Consider the following 15,392-nt stretch of genomic DNA (forward strand, 5'->3'; position numbering starts at 1 on the left):
ATAATGTAATTGGAAAGAGCAAGGGAATACATAATAAATGGTTGGTTACTGAGAATTGTAAAGAAACATTGGAGTGCATATCCACAGATTCCGGAAGGTAGCAGGACAGGTGAATGAGGTTGTTAAGAAGGCATACATGATACTTTCTTTTATTGGCCAAGGCATAGAATGTTAGAGCAGAGAGGTTAAGCCAGAATTGTATAAAACACTAGGAGTACTGAGTGCAGTTCTGGTCACCACATTACAGGGAGGATGTAATCGCAGTAGAGAGGGTACAGAGCAGATTAACAAGTGTGTTGCCAGAACTAGAGAATTTTAGCTCCAAGGAAAGACCAGAGGAGGCTGATGAGAGATTTAATTGAGGTGTATAAAATTATGTGGGGCCTAGATAGAGTGGATAGCAAGGACCAGTTTCCCTTGGCAGAGAGGTTAATAACCACGGGCCATCAATTTAAATTAATTGGTATGAGGATTATAAGGGAGTTGAGAAATATTTTCATCCAAGGGTGTTGAGGGATCTGGAACTCACTGCCTGCAAGGATGATATGGACATAAATCCTGATTGCATTTAAAAAGTATTATTTTTTTCAATTAAAATTTTGTTTTATGAAACTGCAAATCAATACTATGAAATCCAATAAAATGGTCAGTTGCAGATGTACATCTGTCCATGTATATGCATATTATATACTGTATTGGCTTCATTGCACTTGGCTCTCTATACTGTATGCCTTTCGCTCTCGCATCAAGTTTCAACTTGTATCTAGTCAGCCTGATTTGTAATGGACTTTATTACATGGGGTTCTGCTTTGCTTTTTGGCAAATTGAGCTCCCATGCAGCTGGAGAGAGGAATCTGTGTTTGACACTAGGCTTCTTGTATCCACTATAGGGGAAAAATACACTTGAGTCAAACTACCTGAGTGTTGTGCTAATGGACTCTTTGTGTTACTGTAACTGTTTTTATACTTAGGATGTACAGCATTGAAACAGGCTATTCTGCCAGCCAGTGAATACCAGCATTTATGCTCCATTCGAACTCCCTCCCGTCTTTCCTCATCTAAATCCATCGATGTAAACATCTACCCCCTTCTCCCTCATATGCTTATCTAATTTCCCTTTAAATGCATTTAAACTATGTGTTCCAATCGCGCTCTGTGGTAACGATTCTCACCACTCTTTGGGTAAGGAAATTTCTTTTGGATTCCCTATTAGATTTCTTGGTGACCCTCATATATTGGCCTCCAGTTATGTTATTGACCACATTCTCTCTGTACCCACTCTATCAAAATCTTTCATAATTTTAAAGACCTCCATTAGATCACCCCCTGTTCACCCAGCCCGTTCATCCTTTCCTGATATGTATATCCACACATTTCTGCCATTATCACTGTAAATCTTCTCCTGCATCCTCTCCCATGCCTCTGTATCCTTTTTTTAATATAATATGGAAACCAAACTGCATGCAGTACTCTTAAGTGTGATCTAACCAAGACTCTGTACCAGTTTAAAATTAACTTCCCTACTTCTCAATACTCTCCTGCAAGAAATAAACTCTTGTGCTTAGATTGCCTTTTTTCTAAATTGCCTTGCTAACCTGTGATGTAACTTTGTGTTTGGTGTATTTGTACCTCTGAGATCCCTTATTGCATCTCGCAATGCTGCCTCCACCAGTGTCTAGCCAGTATTGGTGAAAATGCCATATGGAGCAACAGAGAAATTAGAAAAGCTGGGAATGTTCTCCCTAGATCAAAGAAGGTTAAAGGGGTGGGTTTAATAGAGTTTTTCAAAACCACGAGGGTTTTGATAGAGTTAATAAGAGAATCTATAACCCCTGATTATTGATCTCTCTGCCAAGGGAAATGGGTCCTTTCTTTCAATTCTATCTAGGCCCCACATAATTTTATACACCTCGATTAAAACTTCCTTGGCCTCCTCTGGTCCAAGGAAATCCAACTCCAGCCTATCCAACCTTTCCTCAGAGCTAAAACCCTCGAGCTTTGGCTACGTCCTTGTAAATCTGCTCTGTACCCTCTCTAAATGCGATCACATCCTTCCTGCAATGCGGTGACCAGAACTGCATGTAGTACTCCAGTGCTCTAACATTCTTATGTTTCCCCAAATGGATCGGTCAGTAGTCAGAGGACACAGATTTAAAATAATTGGCAAAGGAACCCAGGAGGGTTGGGGTAGGGTGCTGGTGAGGATAAGATGAAGAGATTTTTTTTGTGCAGTGAATTATAATCTGGAATGCAGTGGCAGAAAGGGTGGTGGAAGCAAATTCTGAGAGAAATTGGTTAAACACTTGAAAGGGGCAGCTTTGCAGGGCTATATGGAAAGAGCAGGGGAGTGGGACTAATTGGATAACTCTTTCAAAGAGCCAGTGCTGACAAGATGGGCTGAATGGCTGTGATTCTATGCTGCCCTTGTGCATAACTCAAATCTGGACAGACAAAATCTGAGATTGTACTGCTGGGCATTCGTTGTAGTTTACTCTGGTGTAAAATTCCACTTCCTTCCCAACTAATTACTCTTTACTGAAATCAGAGTGACAGCAGTGGAGCAGCCTGTTTGGTGATTACAAAACTCAAATCAACATAGGGCTAATGCAAGAGCAACTTTGACTAAAGGTTATTGATAGCTGAGATTCCAGTTCTTAAGAGCCATGGCAATTGCAAGCCACTGTGTGCTCCAATGGTTTGTGCCATCTGGTGGGTGTCAGTGAAGATTGACGCTCATGGCCAAAGCTGTTGCTTCTGTTGAGCCTTCAGAGTTGCAAATGGTTCTAGGGTTTTCTTTTAATAATTGCAGAGCATGAGTAATAGGCCAGGGCCAAATTGTCACGGCGACAAAATCCTGGAATTTCCTACCTGATGGTACTGGTTCCAGGCTCACCATGGCCTTTCTGGGGCAGCTAGAGATGGGCAATAAATGCCAGTCTTGCCAGCAATGCCCAAATCCCCAGAACGAATGAAGAGAAACAGTTTAGGCTAACAAAAATTTGGATAAGTAGGGATGACTAGATGAAACCAGAAATAGTAGCTAGCTGATGTCCTTATTTAACAAAGACTGTAGATAGAAAAATGAAATGAAGCCTGAGGTAATGTGGGGAGTTCTATTATTTTAGAACTCTGAGAAAGCAAATACAGTCAGTCCCTATTTCAATGCTGGTTTATTTGGGGATTGAGGAACTCTGGGAAAGTTTTATAATTTGGAAAAAAAAGTTTCAGAAAACTTAGAAGGAAATGTTTGGAGTTTGGTGGTTGGGGGATGGGGGGAGGTGGTGGTGTGAAGGAGGATCCACCTTCAGCACAAGTATTGTGGTGCACTTACTGCTTCAATGCAGTGACTTTGCAAAGCTCTTCAATGACCTTTATAGAAAATTAGCAGTTGCCAGCTATCTTTTAATTTCCTTTCTGACTTTCTTGCTAAAATGTGGGTTTTTGCATTGCCTCTGCAAAGTCTTAACTGTGCCTGCGACCTTCACTAACTGTTAATCCGCTGACCGTCTGTAGCCTGAAACACAGTTATCAAACCAACCGGAAGATGAAAGATGGTAATCCAGTTGCTGCAATAACCAATGAGAACCCCTTGCTGAAGCCGCTTCTCTAGTGTGGTCAGAGGCTGAGTGGTTGAGGTGTAAAAATATAAAGACACAGTTGCCTCGATTGACACACAGCAGCTGTCGAAGTGCTTTACTAGGAATCTACCTTGCCTGAAAGGAAATGGCCTCCCTTTTCCTGATGGCTTTTAGTTTGCTACTGCCATCGTTTCCCCTTGCAGCAGGTAGCTGGCAAGGATTGGAGAGGACACAGAGAGGCTGTGAAATGGTTTCCTTTTCTTAAAAGCTCAATAAAAAAACAGGAGTATCTTTTGTTCATATTAGCGTTTCCCTTTCTTGGCCACTGCCCCCCAGAAAAAAATATTTTAAAATTCATTGCAGTCTTTCTCCCCGTAGAAGCATTAACTGCACTTGTTTGTCTGTCAGCTCAAAATCCTTCACTGTCCCTAAATTGTCACTCTGCTTGTCTGACATCCGGGAGTGGGTGAGCTGAAATTTTCTTTAAATAAATATTGGGGAGATCAAAGCCATTGTCTTCAGCCTCCACTACCGTTTCAGAGCCATTGACTCTGTCCCTCTCCCCGGCAGCTGTGTGAGTCTGAACCAGCCAACCTTGGTGTTGTATTTGATCCTGAGACAAGCTTCCAACCATATATCCGCGCCAGCACTAAGATTGCCCATTCTCACCTCCGTAACATCACCTAACTTGATTGTTCCAATGCACCCCTGGCCAGCTTCCCACATTCCACTTTCATAAACTTGAGATCATCTAAAACACCACCTGTATCCTTACCTCGCACCAACTCTCAGTGACACATCACCCCAGTGCTCATTGATCTGTTTGCTCCTGGGTGACCAACTCCTCGAATCTTAATCCTTTTTTCATCTTTCTATTGAAATCAACTGTTGTTGTATATCTACCCAAAGTGCCCCTGCACCCTCCTTCCAGCATGCCCTGCTGCCTGCATCAACCACTCACTGCATTGTTCCTTCTCCTCAATGTGCCTGACCCTCCCTCGCACTGTAATATGCAGCCTGCTCCCCTCATCCACTCTGCACTTTCCACTGTGTTTCCCCCCCACCAACCCATTTGCAACTAACTCTGTAATGAGGTGTGTACCAATCTTTCAAGGTTATAACTATTGCATTTCTCTTATTGTTCAGCATTCCAGACTTGCTCCCTTATTATTGAGACTTATGGGCGCAGAGAGAAATTTTTTAAAACCTGTGCATTTAAAACACCTTTCACAACCTCAGGACATCCAAAAGCACTTTGCAGCCAGTTGAGTATTTTTGAAGTATAGTCACAGTTGTAATGTGGGAAACACACCAGCCAAATTGTGCGCAGCAAGCTCCTACAATATTTATTTAAAGAAAATTTCTGCTCACCCACTACTGGATGTCAGACAAGCAGAGTGACAATTTGGGCGTAGTGAAGGATTTTGAGCTGACAGACAAATAAGTGCAGTTAATGCTCCTGGGGGGGGGAGAAAGACTGCATTGAATTTTAAAATATTTTAGCAATTTGATAATTACTAGATCATCTGTTTGTGATTTTGGTTGTGGGAATCAAGATTGGCCAGGACACCAAGAAGAACTCTTTTAATTGTAGTGTGGGATCAAGAAGGCTAACAGGGCCTCCGTTTAACATACCCAAAATACAGCTCCTCCAACAGTGCAGCACTCCCTCAGTGCTGCACTGAAGTGTCAATTTAGGTTATATGTTCATGCTTTTGGAGAGGCATTACTGCTGAGCCAAGGCTAAGGAATTACTTAATGTCTCAAAGGGAGCATAAATCTGTGGGGAAAGTGATTAAGAGCAAAAGGCACTAATTTAATTTTCACTCGAGTCCTGCTTAGGACTGTTGATGGCTGAATGGATAACCTGGGGGCCGGCAGCACAGTCTCAGAAAATGGTGTAAGCTTTAAGATGAGGTTTGTTCTGGGAAGAATATGTTCACGTGTTGCTAACCCACCATTTTACAACAATTGCCTTGCTGGATATGTGAGAGAGAAATGCTCAACCTGGGGGGTTATGATTGACCAGAAACTGAACTGGACCAGCCATACAAATATCATGTGTACAACAGCAGGTCAGAGGCTGGGAATTCTGCGGTGAGTAACTCACCTCCTGACTCCCTGAAGCCTATCCACCATCTACAAAGCACAAGTCAGGAGTGCGATGGAATATTCTCCACTTGCCTGGGTGAATGCAATTCTGGCAATATTAATGAACCTTGAAACCATTCAAGACAAAGCAGCCCGCTTGATTGGCACCCCATCCACCATTGACGCACGTTGGCAGCAGTGTATACCATCTACAAGATGCACTGCAGCATCTCACCGAGGTTCCTTCAACAGCATCTTCTAAACCTGTGACCTGTACTGCCTAGAAGGACAAGGACAGCAGCTGCATGGGAACCCCACTACCTAGAAATTCCACACACACCCCCCACCAATGCCATGACTTGGAAATATATCGCCTTTCCTTCGCTGTTGCTGAGTCAAAATCCTGGAACTCCCTCTCTAATAGCACTGTGGGTGTACCTACACCACATGGATATAGTGGTTCAGGAAGGTCGCTCACCACCACCTTCTCAAGGGCAATTAGTGATGGGCAGCAAATGCTGGCCTAACCCACATCCTGTGAAAGAATTTTAAAAAACCTACCCAGCTAGGCTGCTACTGGTGCAGCAGTAGAAGCACCCTGGGCTAAACTGGCTGACCTTTTAATTAGATGAAGCCTCAGGAAGTCATCTCCATTTTGTGGCTGTGTGGAGGCCTGTATTAACTGAACTTGTGGTTATTGTTAACTGCTGTCTGTCCTGTCAGCTGCATTAACCTTTTCACTGGTGCTTTATTTTCACTGCACTTGAGCACTTTGAATATTTGTGCGAAAGTGTAAATGCAAAGCGATGCCTGAATTCTACTGTTCCCTTGGATTGAAGAGGTAAAAATACAGAGCTCCAGAGTTGAAAACTCCCTAAATTGAAGATTAAAGGCCTTTAGGTTTCTCCCCTGACCACTCAAAGATTTACCTGTACAGTCTGGCAGAAAGGAAGGTTTCCAATGACTGCTAAGGTAAAAGCAAAATACTGCAGATGCTGGAAATCTGAAACAAAAACAGGAAATGCTGGAAAACTCAACAGGTCTAACAGCATCTGTGGAGAGAAAGACAGACATTCTGTTAACTCTGTCTTTCTCTCCACAGATGCTGTTAGACCTGCTGAGTTTTTCCAGCATTTTCTGTTTTTGTTCCAATGGCTGCTGTTGTCTGTAGGTGGAACTAGATGCACGAGTGACCAAATGCAGCTCTACAGCAACATATCCCTTTCAGGATTTTTTCTCCCTTCTAGTTCTTTAAAAAAAAATTCAAGGCCGAACAATTGAAATGCAAGTTAGAGAAAGGGAAGGATAGAGAACATAGGAATGTGAGGAGATGGATAAACATTTCAAGTGAGGCGCTCCATCTGTTCAGGTGAAAGCTGATACTAAAATGTTAACAATTCCTAAACAGACCTGCTGTATATTTTCAATATCTTTGGTGGAGAAAATGTGTGTACACTTGTCATTTTGTTGTGTATGTATATATATGTGTGTGTGTGCGTGTCTGTGTACTTAAATGTGGTGCCCAAATCCATGATTGCATTTCCTGTATCTCCATGTTTGAACCTGTGAAATTTGCTTTCTGTTCTGCACTGAAAGATCCTACTCAAAGTCACAAACAACACCCTTTGCTTGTGAGCATGATGCAGTATCCTTCTCGACGGTGGAGACAGTGGTGTAGTGGCAATGTCACTACCATGTCAGAGACCTAGGCTAATGCTCTTGAGGACATGGGTTCAAATCCCACCATGGTAGCTGGTGGAATTTAAATTCAGTTAATAAATATGGAATTGTAAGCTGGTGACCATGAAACTACCAGCGATTGTAAAACCCCATCAGTAATCCCCTTTGGGGAATAAAATCTGCCATCCTTACCTGGCCCATTTCAACATACCATCTTGCTCTCATGTCCACATATCCTGCTGCAAAGTTCCAATGAAGCCCAACGCAAACTGGAGGAACTTCTCCAGATTAGGCACATCTTCGATTAGGCACTTTACAGCCTTCCGGGCTCAACATCGAGTTCAACAACTTCAGACCATGAACTCCTCCACCATCTTCACCCCTTTTTTAAATCCAATTTTATTTTATTTAATTCTTTTTTAAAATGTATTTATTTGTTGTTTTCATTTTTTTTATCCTTTTTCCCCAACCAATGCCCCCTCCCCCGACAGGGCCATCGAATACTTGTTCTTATGTTGTGCTTTCACCCTTGTTCTGCTACTAACATATTCTGTTATCTTAACTTTATGCTACTATCAGCACCTTCTTTAGTCTTTAACACTACCATTAACACTCCCTTTGTCCTGTGTCCGTGACACCTTTGTCAAATTTCTCCTTAGCTCCCACCTATCACTGACCTTTTTTGTTCCACCTGCTCTACCCCTCTTAAACAGTATAAAATCCATCATATTTCTACTTCCTTGTAGCTCTGAGGAAGAGTCATATGGACTCAAAACATTAACTCTGCTCCTTTCTCCATAGATGCTGCTAGACCTGCTGAGTTTTTCCAGCATTTTCTGTTTTTATTTCAGATTTCCAGCATCCGCAGTATTTTGCTTTTACCCTTATTTGGTCTGGACTACATGTGACTCCAGATCCACAGCAATGTGGTTGACTCTTAGCAGAAATGGCCTAGCAAGCCACTGAGTTCAAGGGCATTTAGGGATCGGCAACAAATGCTGGCTTTGCCAGTGATGCCCATGTACCATGAAAGAATTTAAAAAAGACCATTCTGCAGTATCTTCCAGTATCTCTCCTGCATTGTCCAATTGAATGGAACCTTCCTTGCTGGTTCCACTCTTGCCTATCCAGTTACCCTATTGCTAATCCTGCTGATGATCATTAATTAAAACATTTATTTTTCAGCTCCCAGACAGGTTCAAGTTCGCACCAGAAATGGAGACATACTATTTCCTGCAATAGTATCTCTTCCCTCTCCTGCACACTTAATCTCCCCCCCGCAACCTTATCCTGATATACATGCTATTCATCAACAACATGATTCAAAGCCATGACGTTAGGTCTCCTATGTATGCTGACGGCACCCATTTCTGCTTCTCCACAACCTCTCTCAACTCCACCACTGTCAGTGTTGTCAGATTGCTTGTCTGACATTCAGCCTGGATGAGCTGAAATTTTCTCCAATTCAACGTTGAGAAGTCTGAAGCCATTGTCTCCTTCCCTTGCCGAAAACTCTGTTTCGTTGCCACAGATTCCACCTCCTTTTTTGGCCATCGTATGAAGTTAACCTAGCCTGTTTCCAATCTCATTGTTCGATTTGTCACTGAGCTTCTGACCACGCATTCCCTCCATCATCAAGACTGCCTCCTTACACCTCTACAGTATCACCTGTCTCTGCCTCGCCTCAGCTAACCTGCTGCTGAAACCCTTATCCATATCTTTGTTACTCAACAATTCCTCACTTGCCTCTTATCTTGCACCCTCCATAAACTTGTGTTTATCCAAAACCCTGCCTTTATCCTAAGTTGCAACAAGTCCCACTCACTAGTTATCCCTATACCCACTAGCCTATGTTGGTTCCTAGTCCAACAAAGCCTCAAATTTAAAATTCTTATCCTCACACTAAAATCCCTCTATGGTCTCTTCCCTCCCTGTCTCTGTAACCCTCTCCAGCCCTACAATCCACCAAGATTGCTGTATTCCTGCTGTTCTGGCCTCTTGCGTATCTGCCACTTTGCCACACCATTGGCAGCTGCGCCTTCAGCTGCCTAGACCCTAATCTCGGGAATTCACTCCTCAAACATCTCCAACTCTCCCTCTTCCATGAACATGTTTCTTTCAAACTTCCCTCTTTGATCAAGTTTTTAGGCACCTGCCCCAATATCATCATATGTCGCTCACTGTTGATATTTTCCTGATCATGTTGTGAAATGCCTTGGGACATTTTCCTCCTTTTAAAAGTGGATGTATAGATAAAAGTTATCTAGGATGCGTACATGTTTTGTGTTCTGTAATACAATGCGGTATTGTGCTAAACCAAGTGGTGGCAGCTTGGGGCAGTGGTAGGGGGAACAGGGTTACCCTATTGCTAATCCTGCTGATGATCATTAATTAAAACATTTATTTTTCAGCTCCCAGACAGGTTCAAGTTCGCACCAGAAATGGAGACATACGTTGACTCGTTTCTTGAAAACGTCCAGGATGCAGAGAAACAATTCACTGTGATAACAAAGTTTACTTGCCTCACTAACCGAGGTAACCCTGTGATCCCCAGCTACTGGAAAGTGGTCCGTCACCTGCAGCCCTCAGTTTTGTTGAATTATGTCAGCTGGTTAAAAAGCATGTTCATCAATCCCAACCTTGAGACCTGCATAGATTTCAGCACCAAACGGCAGAAGGAGTCCAAGGAACAAGCTGGCCTGTGAGTACAGTAAAGTTCAATTAACATGCTGTTATACCGCAGTGAAACAGGAGATGGCACTAGACGGCCAGGAAGCTGGGCCTCCTCCTGACTGGAGGCCTGTGACCTAAGAAAACACTTTCCCCTCCAGCCGCACAATCCTCTGAGACATCTGTGCTCCTCTAATTCTGGCCTCTTGTCCATTCCTGATTTTAATCGCTGCACTATTGGTGGTCACATCTTCAATTGCCTAGACCACAAACTCTGGAATTCCTTCCCTAAACGTCTCCGCCTCTCTACCTTGCTTTCTTCCTTTAACACACTCCTTAAAACCTACCTCTTTGACCAAGCTTTTGGTCACCTGACATATCTCTTCATGTGGCTCAGTATCAAACTTCATTTTATAATGCTCCCGTAAAGCACCTCGGGGCATTTCATTACGTTAAAGATGCTATATAAACCTGTGCTGTTGTACTTCATGTATTGACTAGTAAGGGGTGAAACCCAATGGCAATCCTGTGTTTGAAAGGATTGTGTGTTTTAACTGATTCAGAGCCTCAATAATAATTTAACACACTCTTCAAGATACTGAGGGGGCTAATTTGTGCTTTTCAAGTAACTCTGTTAGGACCTGACATAGAAAGAGGAAGTGGCCATTCATCACCTCAATCTGTTCTGCCATTGAGGCAGATCATGGCCAGTCTGTACCATGATTCTATTTGCCCATCTTGGCTCCATATCTGCTGAGCCAGTCAGGAACCCAAGTATCCAGAACCTGTCAAAGGAGAACTCTGTCCTGGACAGTGCCTTTCTTTATCTCCACCCCTTGCCCAGGGTGAAACTCCTGAATGGGTGGATCTGAGTTTAACTTCAATCTCAAGGGATGGCAGTAAAAAATGAAGAGAAAATTGGTTTATCAGTTGCGGAGTAGGGGCCAGACTTAAACATTGAATTGTCTGCTCCCTTCACGAATGCTGACTGAACTTTCCAGCGCTTTCTGTTGTTGGAAGAGAATCAGTGGGGTGGCTGTCCCAGAAAGAAGAGCAGAGGGCAAGGTTGTGAAGTCTAACAGCGCCAACTGTAACAACTGAAATAAGTTCATCTTCAGAGTAAATGGGGATGAAATTAGACCTGTGTGGTACAAAGAAGACTACAGCAAATCGGCAGTCTGGATTACACTCCACCTCACAGAATCTCACAGCGCAGAAGAGGCTCTTCGGCCTATCTAGTCTGCACCGACATGTGAGAAACACCTGACCTACCTACCTAATGCCGTTTACCAGCACTTGGCCCATAGCCTTGAATGTTATGACGTGCCAAGTGCTGATCCAGGTACTTTTTAAAGGATGTGAGGCAACCCGCCTCCATCACCCTCCCAGGCAGTGCATTCCAGACCGTCATCACCCTCTGGGTAAAAAAGTTTTTTCCCACATCCCCCCTAAACCTGATTATCTTTATCATAATTTCAACGGAGAAGTAGAGTTGGAGGGGGCGGATGGAGGCAGAATGGAAAAAGCAGGCAACTGATTCTCTACCACCCAGGTCTCATTTCACCCCTGTTAAGGATTAAGCTGGAACCTACCAGAATAAATATTAATAGATGGGGTGGATTTGGGATTCAGCCAAGGGCATAGGTGGAAAAAAGATGGAAGGTGCAATGGGAAGGATGGGCTGAATGATTTTTCCCTTGTCCCTTCACGTTCAGTGTCACCTCTATGGCGTCTCCTGGATGTGATCTCTCCCCTATAGGTAACCAGCAAGGCCAGAATACGATCTCTCCAACAGGTGGCTAATAAAGTGTTGGTAAGTTGTGCTGAGACTGCTCACATTAACTGCATCTCTGATGTTTAACAGAGCTCAACACACAGTGATGAGGCTGCGAATGTGGATTGTTGCACGGCTGTCCTCAATCGTAGACAATAATCAAGTGAAGAAAGAAGAGGATTTGGTAATGGACATTGCCAGGTCAGTGGGGAATATTGAGGAGGGTACATGTTATGTAATGTTTTCAGGGTAAATTTTGACATACTAGTCTCTACCTGCTGCTTTCTGTGTGGGATCATTGTGACTGTGAATGTGGGGAGCAGAGGCAAATGAAGTGTCTATCTGACATCCAGCACTGGGACTGTTCCCTGTTCTCCCATGTTTTGTGTGGGGAGGGGGAAGATGACCTCATTGGGCTTCTGCATGTCCAGGCTGCTTTCCTATTGATGTTGTGATAATCCTCTCTATTACTGGGCTAGAAAGTGCTCATCAGTGTAGGGTCAAATTACAGCAGCCACTATGGCCAGGTGATAGCAGTAACTATGTGTGAGATTGTTTCTGACCACAAAGTGCCTGAACTGGTGTAGGAGGGAGATTCCTGCTGTTACTTTGCTCACTTGACAGCAATTGTAGACAGTTGCCTCCATTGATATTTATATTGTTGGATAGTGACCGTATCCCCTCACCAGGGATTTACAGGAACTTCCTCCCTCCATACCTGGGGCTCAGGCTCTCTGCAGCATCACTGCTGTCTGTTCACTCTAGCACTGTGCTCCTCATTGGATGTGGAATTTCTGTGTTTTCTCCTACTCTATCATCTATGCACATTTGTTCTCTCTCACACTCCCTTGTGTGCACTCTCTAGTTTGCGCACTTTCACTCTCACGCGCTCTTGCTCTCTCGCCCTCCTTCTGTCTCACTCTCTTTGCGTTAATGCTCAGAACGAAACTAATATCTTTCCAACCTTTCTGGGTGTAGGTTTGTTTTCTTCCATGCCTTCTTTGCAACTGAACACCAAACACCTGACATCCCGGAGACTGAGGCCACACTGACCATTCCTCTGGACCAAAACACACGGAACATAATTGCAAATTCGTTTTTTGGGTAAGGTTTGAGGACTTGGCCTTTTAAATGTATATCAGAGAAAAAAAAATGTAACCCTTATCTTATTTAATTTCTGCGTTTCCTACAACTTTAAAATGATCTTAAAATGTAGGATGAGATTGCTTTCCACTTCCTGCTGCCATCACTGATGATCGGTGATGGCACATTGTTTACTGTCTGTGGCGATATATTCTTTTGTACCAACATGTGTTTGTTTTCAATGTCCCCAGTCTGTTGAACCATCTGAATTCCCTGCCTCCACTGGGTGACTCCAAAGAATCAGTGGGTAGGACAGAGAAGCGCATGCTGGGATTTACGACGGATGGAAACCTGTGGATTTCCTGTGTGGTTCGTTACGCCAATGCCCTGCTGTTAGAGAAGGAATCTGTCAGAGTTGTCAAACCCTTTACGCAAGGGCAGAGAGAAGCCTGGAACCGGTATGTAGCCCAAACTTAATTAAATTGAACTGTGGGAAGCCATTTATCTGGGTATCTCAGTCTGCCTTCAGTGCAATTATTCCAGAACACTGTCTGAGCGTCTGCACTGGATATGTTTCCTTTAATGCAGTAAAACATTACCACTCGTGCACACTTTGCTGCCTGGGTTATTCATTTATTCAGATAGGAGTTCTTCTTGCACAGTTAAAACAGATAATATGGTTGTTTATTTCGTTACTGTTTGTAGCAACTTGCTGTGTGCAAAATTGGCTGGCCCATTTCCTACATTGCAATAGTGACTACACTTAAGGAAAAGGATTAAATTGGCTTTGGGAAGTCCTGAGGTCATTAAAACAATGGTGCTATATTGATGCAAGCCTATTTTTTTCTTTCCAATGTTTCCCTCTACCAGAATATATTAAATATCTGCATCCTCTGGTGCAGTTTATGACCAGATTAATAACATTTGTTAGTGACAGTTCTTCATGTGCTGCATTCCCAATCTTAGCCAAGCCAAAACTGTAGACAAATGTAGCAGCCATTTGAGCACAGCAAGATGTCAAAAACAAAAAAATGTGATGAATGACCAGTCGATCCGTCTTTGGTGAAATTGGTTGCGGGATGCACGTTCACAAGACTGGGGAGAACTCCCCTGTTCTGCTTTGGTGCTGCTTGATCTTTTATGCCCACCTGAAAGGACAGGCCAAAAGACGGTGCTTCTGGCAGTGCAGCACTCCCTCAGTACTGGAGTGTCAGCCTGGATTATGTGATGATGTCACCTGAGATCAGAGAGAGGTGGCTTATCCCTCAGTTCGAGAGTGGAGGAACAAAGAAACAACAAAGCAGGCAAGCATAATCGATAAAATTGTAGAGGTCGAGAGAGGGAGTTGGGAAGCCAGTTTTACCATGTGATGAAAACTGGTGGCCGGAGTGGATTTGTCCATGATCATTGGTAAGATCAAAGGCTTGACTCCGTCTGGAGCCTGTTTGAAGCCTTCAGAAAGTGATTGTCCACGGAAGTCACTAGTTTGTGTGAAAATGATATGAATAACTGTTTAGCATAGCAGTGCCATCATTTTCTACTTGCTTGAGATAGTTGAGCACTTGTAAAATCTATATTGCCCCTGTTTTGATTTACTGTTTAATCCATTTGAGAGTAAAAACTGAGTCACAATTTAAGAAGATGCTCTTCTACGTTTTGAAAGCCAAGGATCAGCTGATAAAGCCAATAGCCGCAATAGGGTTCTATGTTCAATCACTGGGCAGACTCCTGATTGATGTAGATGGCGGTGATATGGAAAGTGCTGTGGAACATGAGAAAAAAGTATGATCTGAGACAGTGGAATCAGAATTCTGTTCTCTTCCTCTCCGGTCCCCATGAGGATACCTGGCTGAGTTGTCACACATCATGTGAAATGTGTACTGTTTTGGAGCTATTGTCTCCCTGTTGTACTGGTAACTGGTTCACTCCCCAGCTGTAACTATGAATATATCCAGTTAAGATCAGCTAGGGATGTTAATAATCAATCTTCATTATATACTCAAAATCAGGATATTAAATAAAAGGCCTGCTGTTGTATTCTAAAATTGGCCACATATACATCTATACCCAGTACGAAGTTAAGCTACATTCATGGCTGGCCACGTGGAAATGATCGCTGTGTGTGCTCACGAGTCACTTGTTCGTTCACAGAATGCTCCAGTCTGTCGAGGATCTGCAGAAAAAATCAAAGAAATCGCAGCAGTTGGAGACCTCAGCCTTTCAGTTGCTCTTCCTGCTTGTAGGCATTCATCTCTTCAAGGTACTTATAACCCACACTTGGCATGCCACGGGGCTCAGCCATCCCCTAGTTTACTTTGACACAATATACGTTTGTCATTTTCACCCCCTTCCAATGTCTGAGGAGGTGAGGCAAAATATTCAATTTAAATGCAAGCATCTCATGGGATTTAGTTAGTTTTTTGAAAAAATGTAATATGAGGTGTCTTCATTTTCTTTGGGCCTGGGAAGTATTTTTTTTCTTTATCCAGTTTAATTTGTCACCTGCCTGGAGCCTT

At 43.2% G+C, this 15,392-nt stretch overlaps 1 protein-coding gene across 1 annotated transcript in view; it reads left to right on the forward strand.

Moving 5' to 3' along the window:
- mybbp1a (MYB binding protein (P160) 1a) overlaps positions 1–15,392 on the forward strand; it is a 90,128-nt gene that overhangs the window by 24,937 nt on the left and 49,799 nt on the right. Inside the window, 5 exon segments of the mRNA XM_078548235.1 lie at positions 9,761–10,050; positions 11,884–11,994; positions 12,772–12,897; positions 13,128–13,334; positions 15,028–15,136. Coding sequence (XP_078404361.1) covers positions 9,761–10,050; positions 11,884–11,994; positions 12,772–12,897; positions 13,128–13,334; positions 15,028–15,136 — 843 coding nt within the window.

This window comes from Cetorhinus maximus, chromosome 9 (assembly GCF_964194155.1).
Source record: "Cetorhinus maximus chromosome 9, sCetMax3.hap1.1, whole genome shotgun sequence".
In the NCBI taxonomy this organism is placed as follows: domain Eukaryota; kingdom Metazoa; phylum Chordata; class Chondrichthyes; order Lamniformes; family Cetorhinidae; genus Cetorhinus; species Cetorhinus maximus.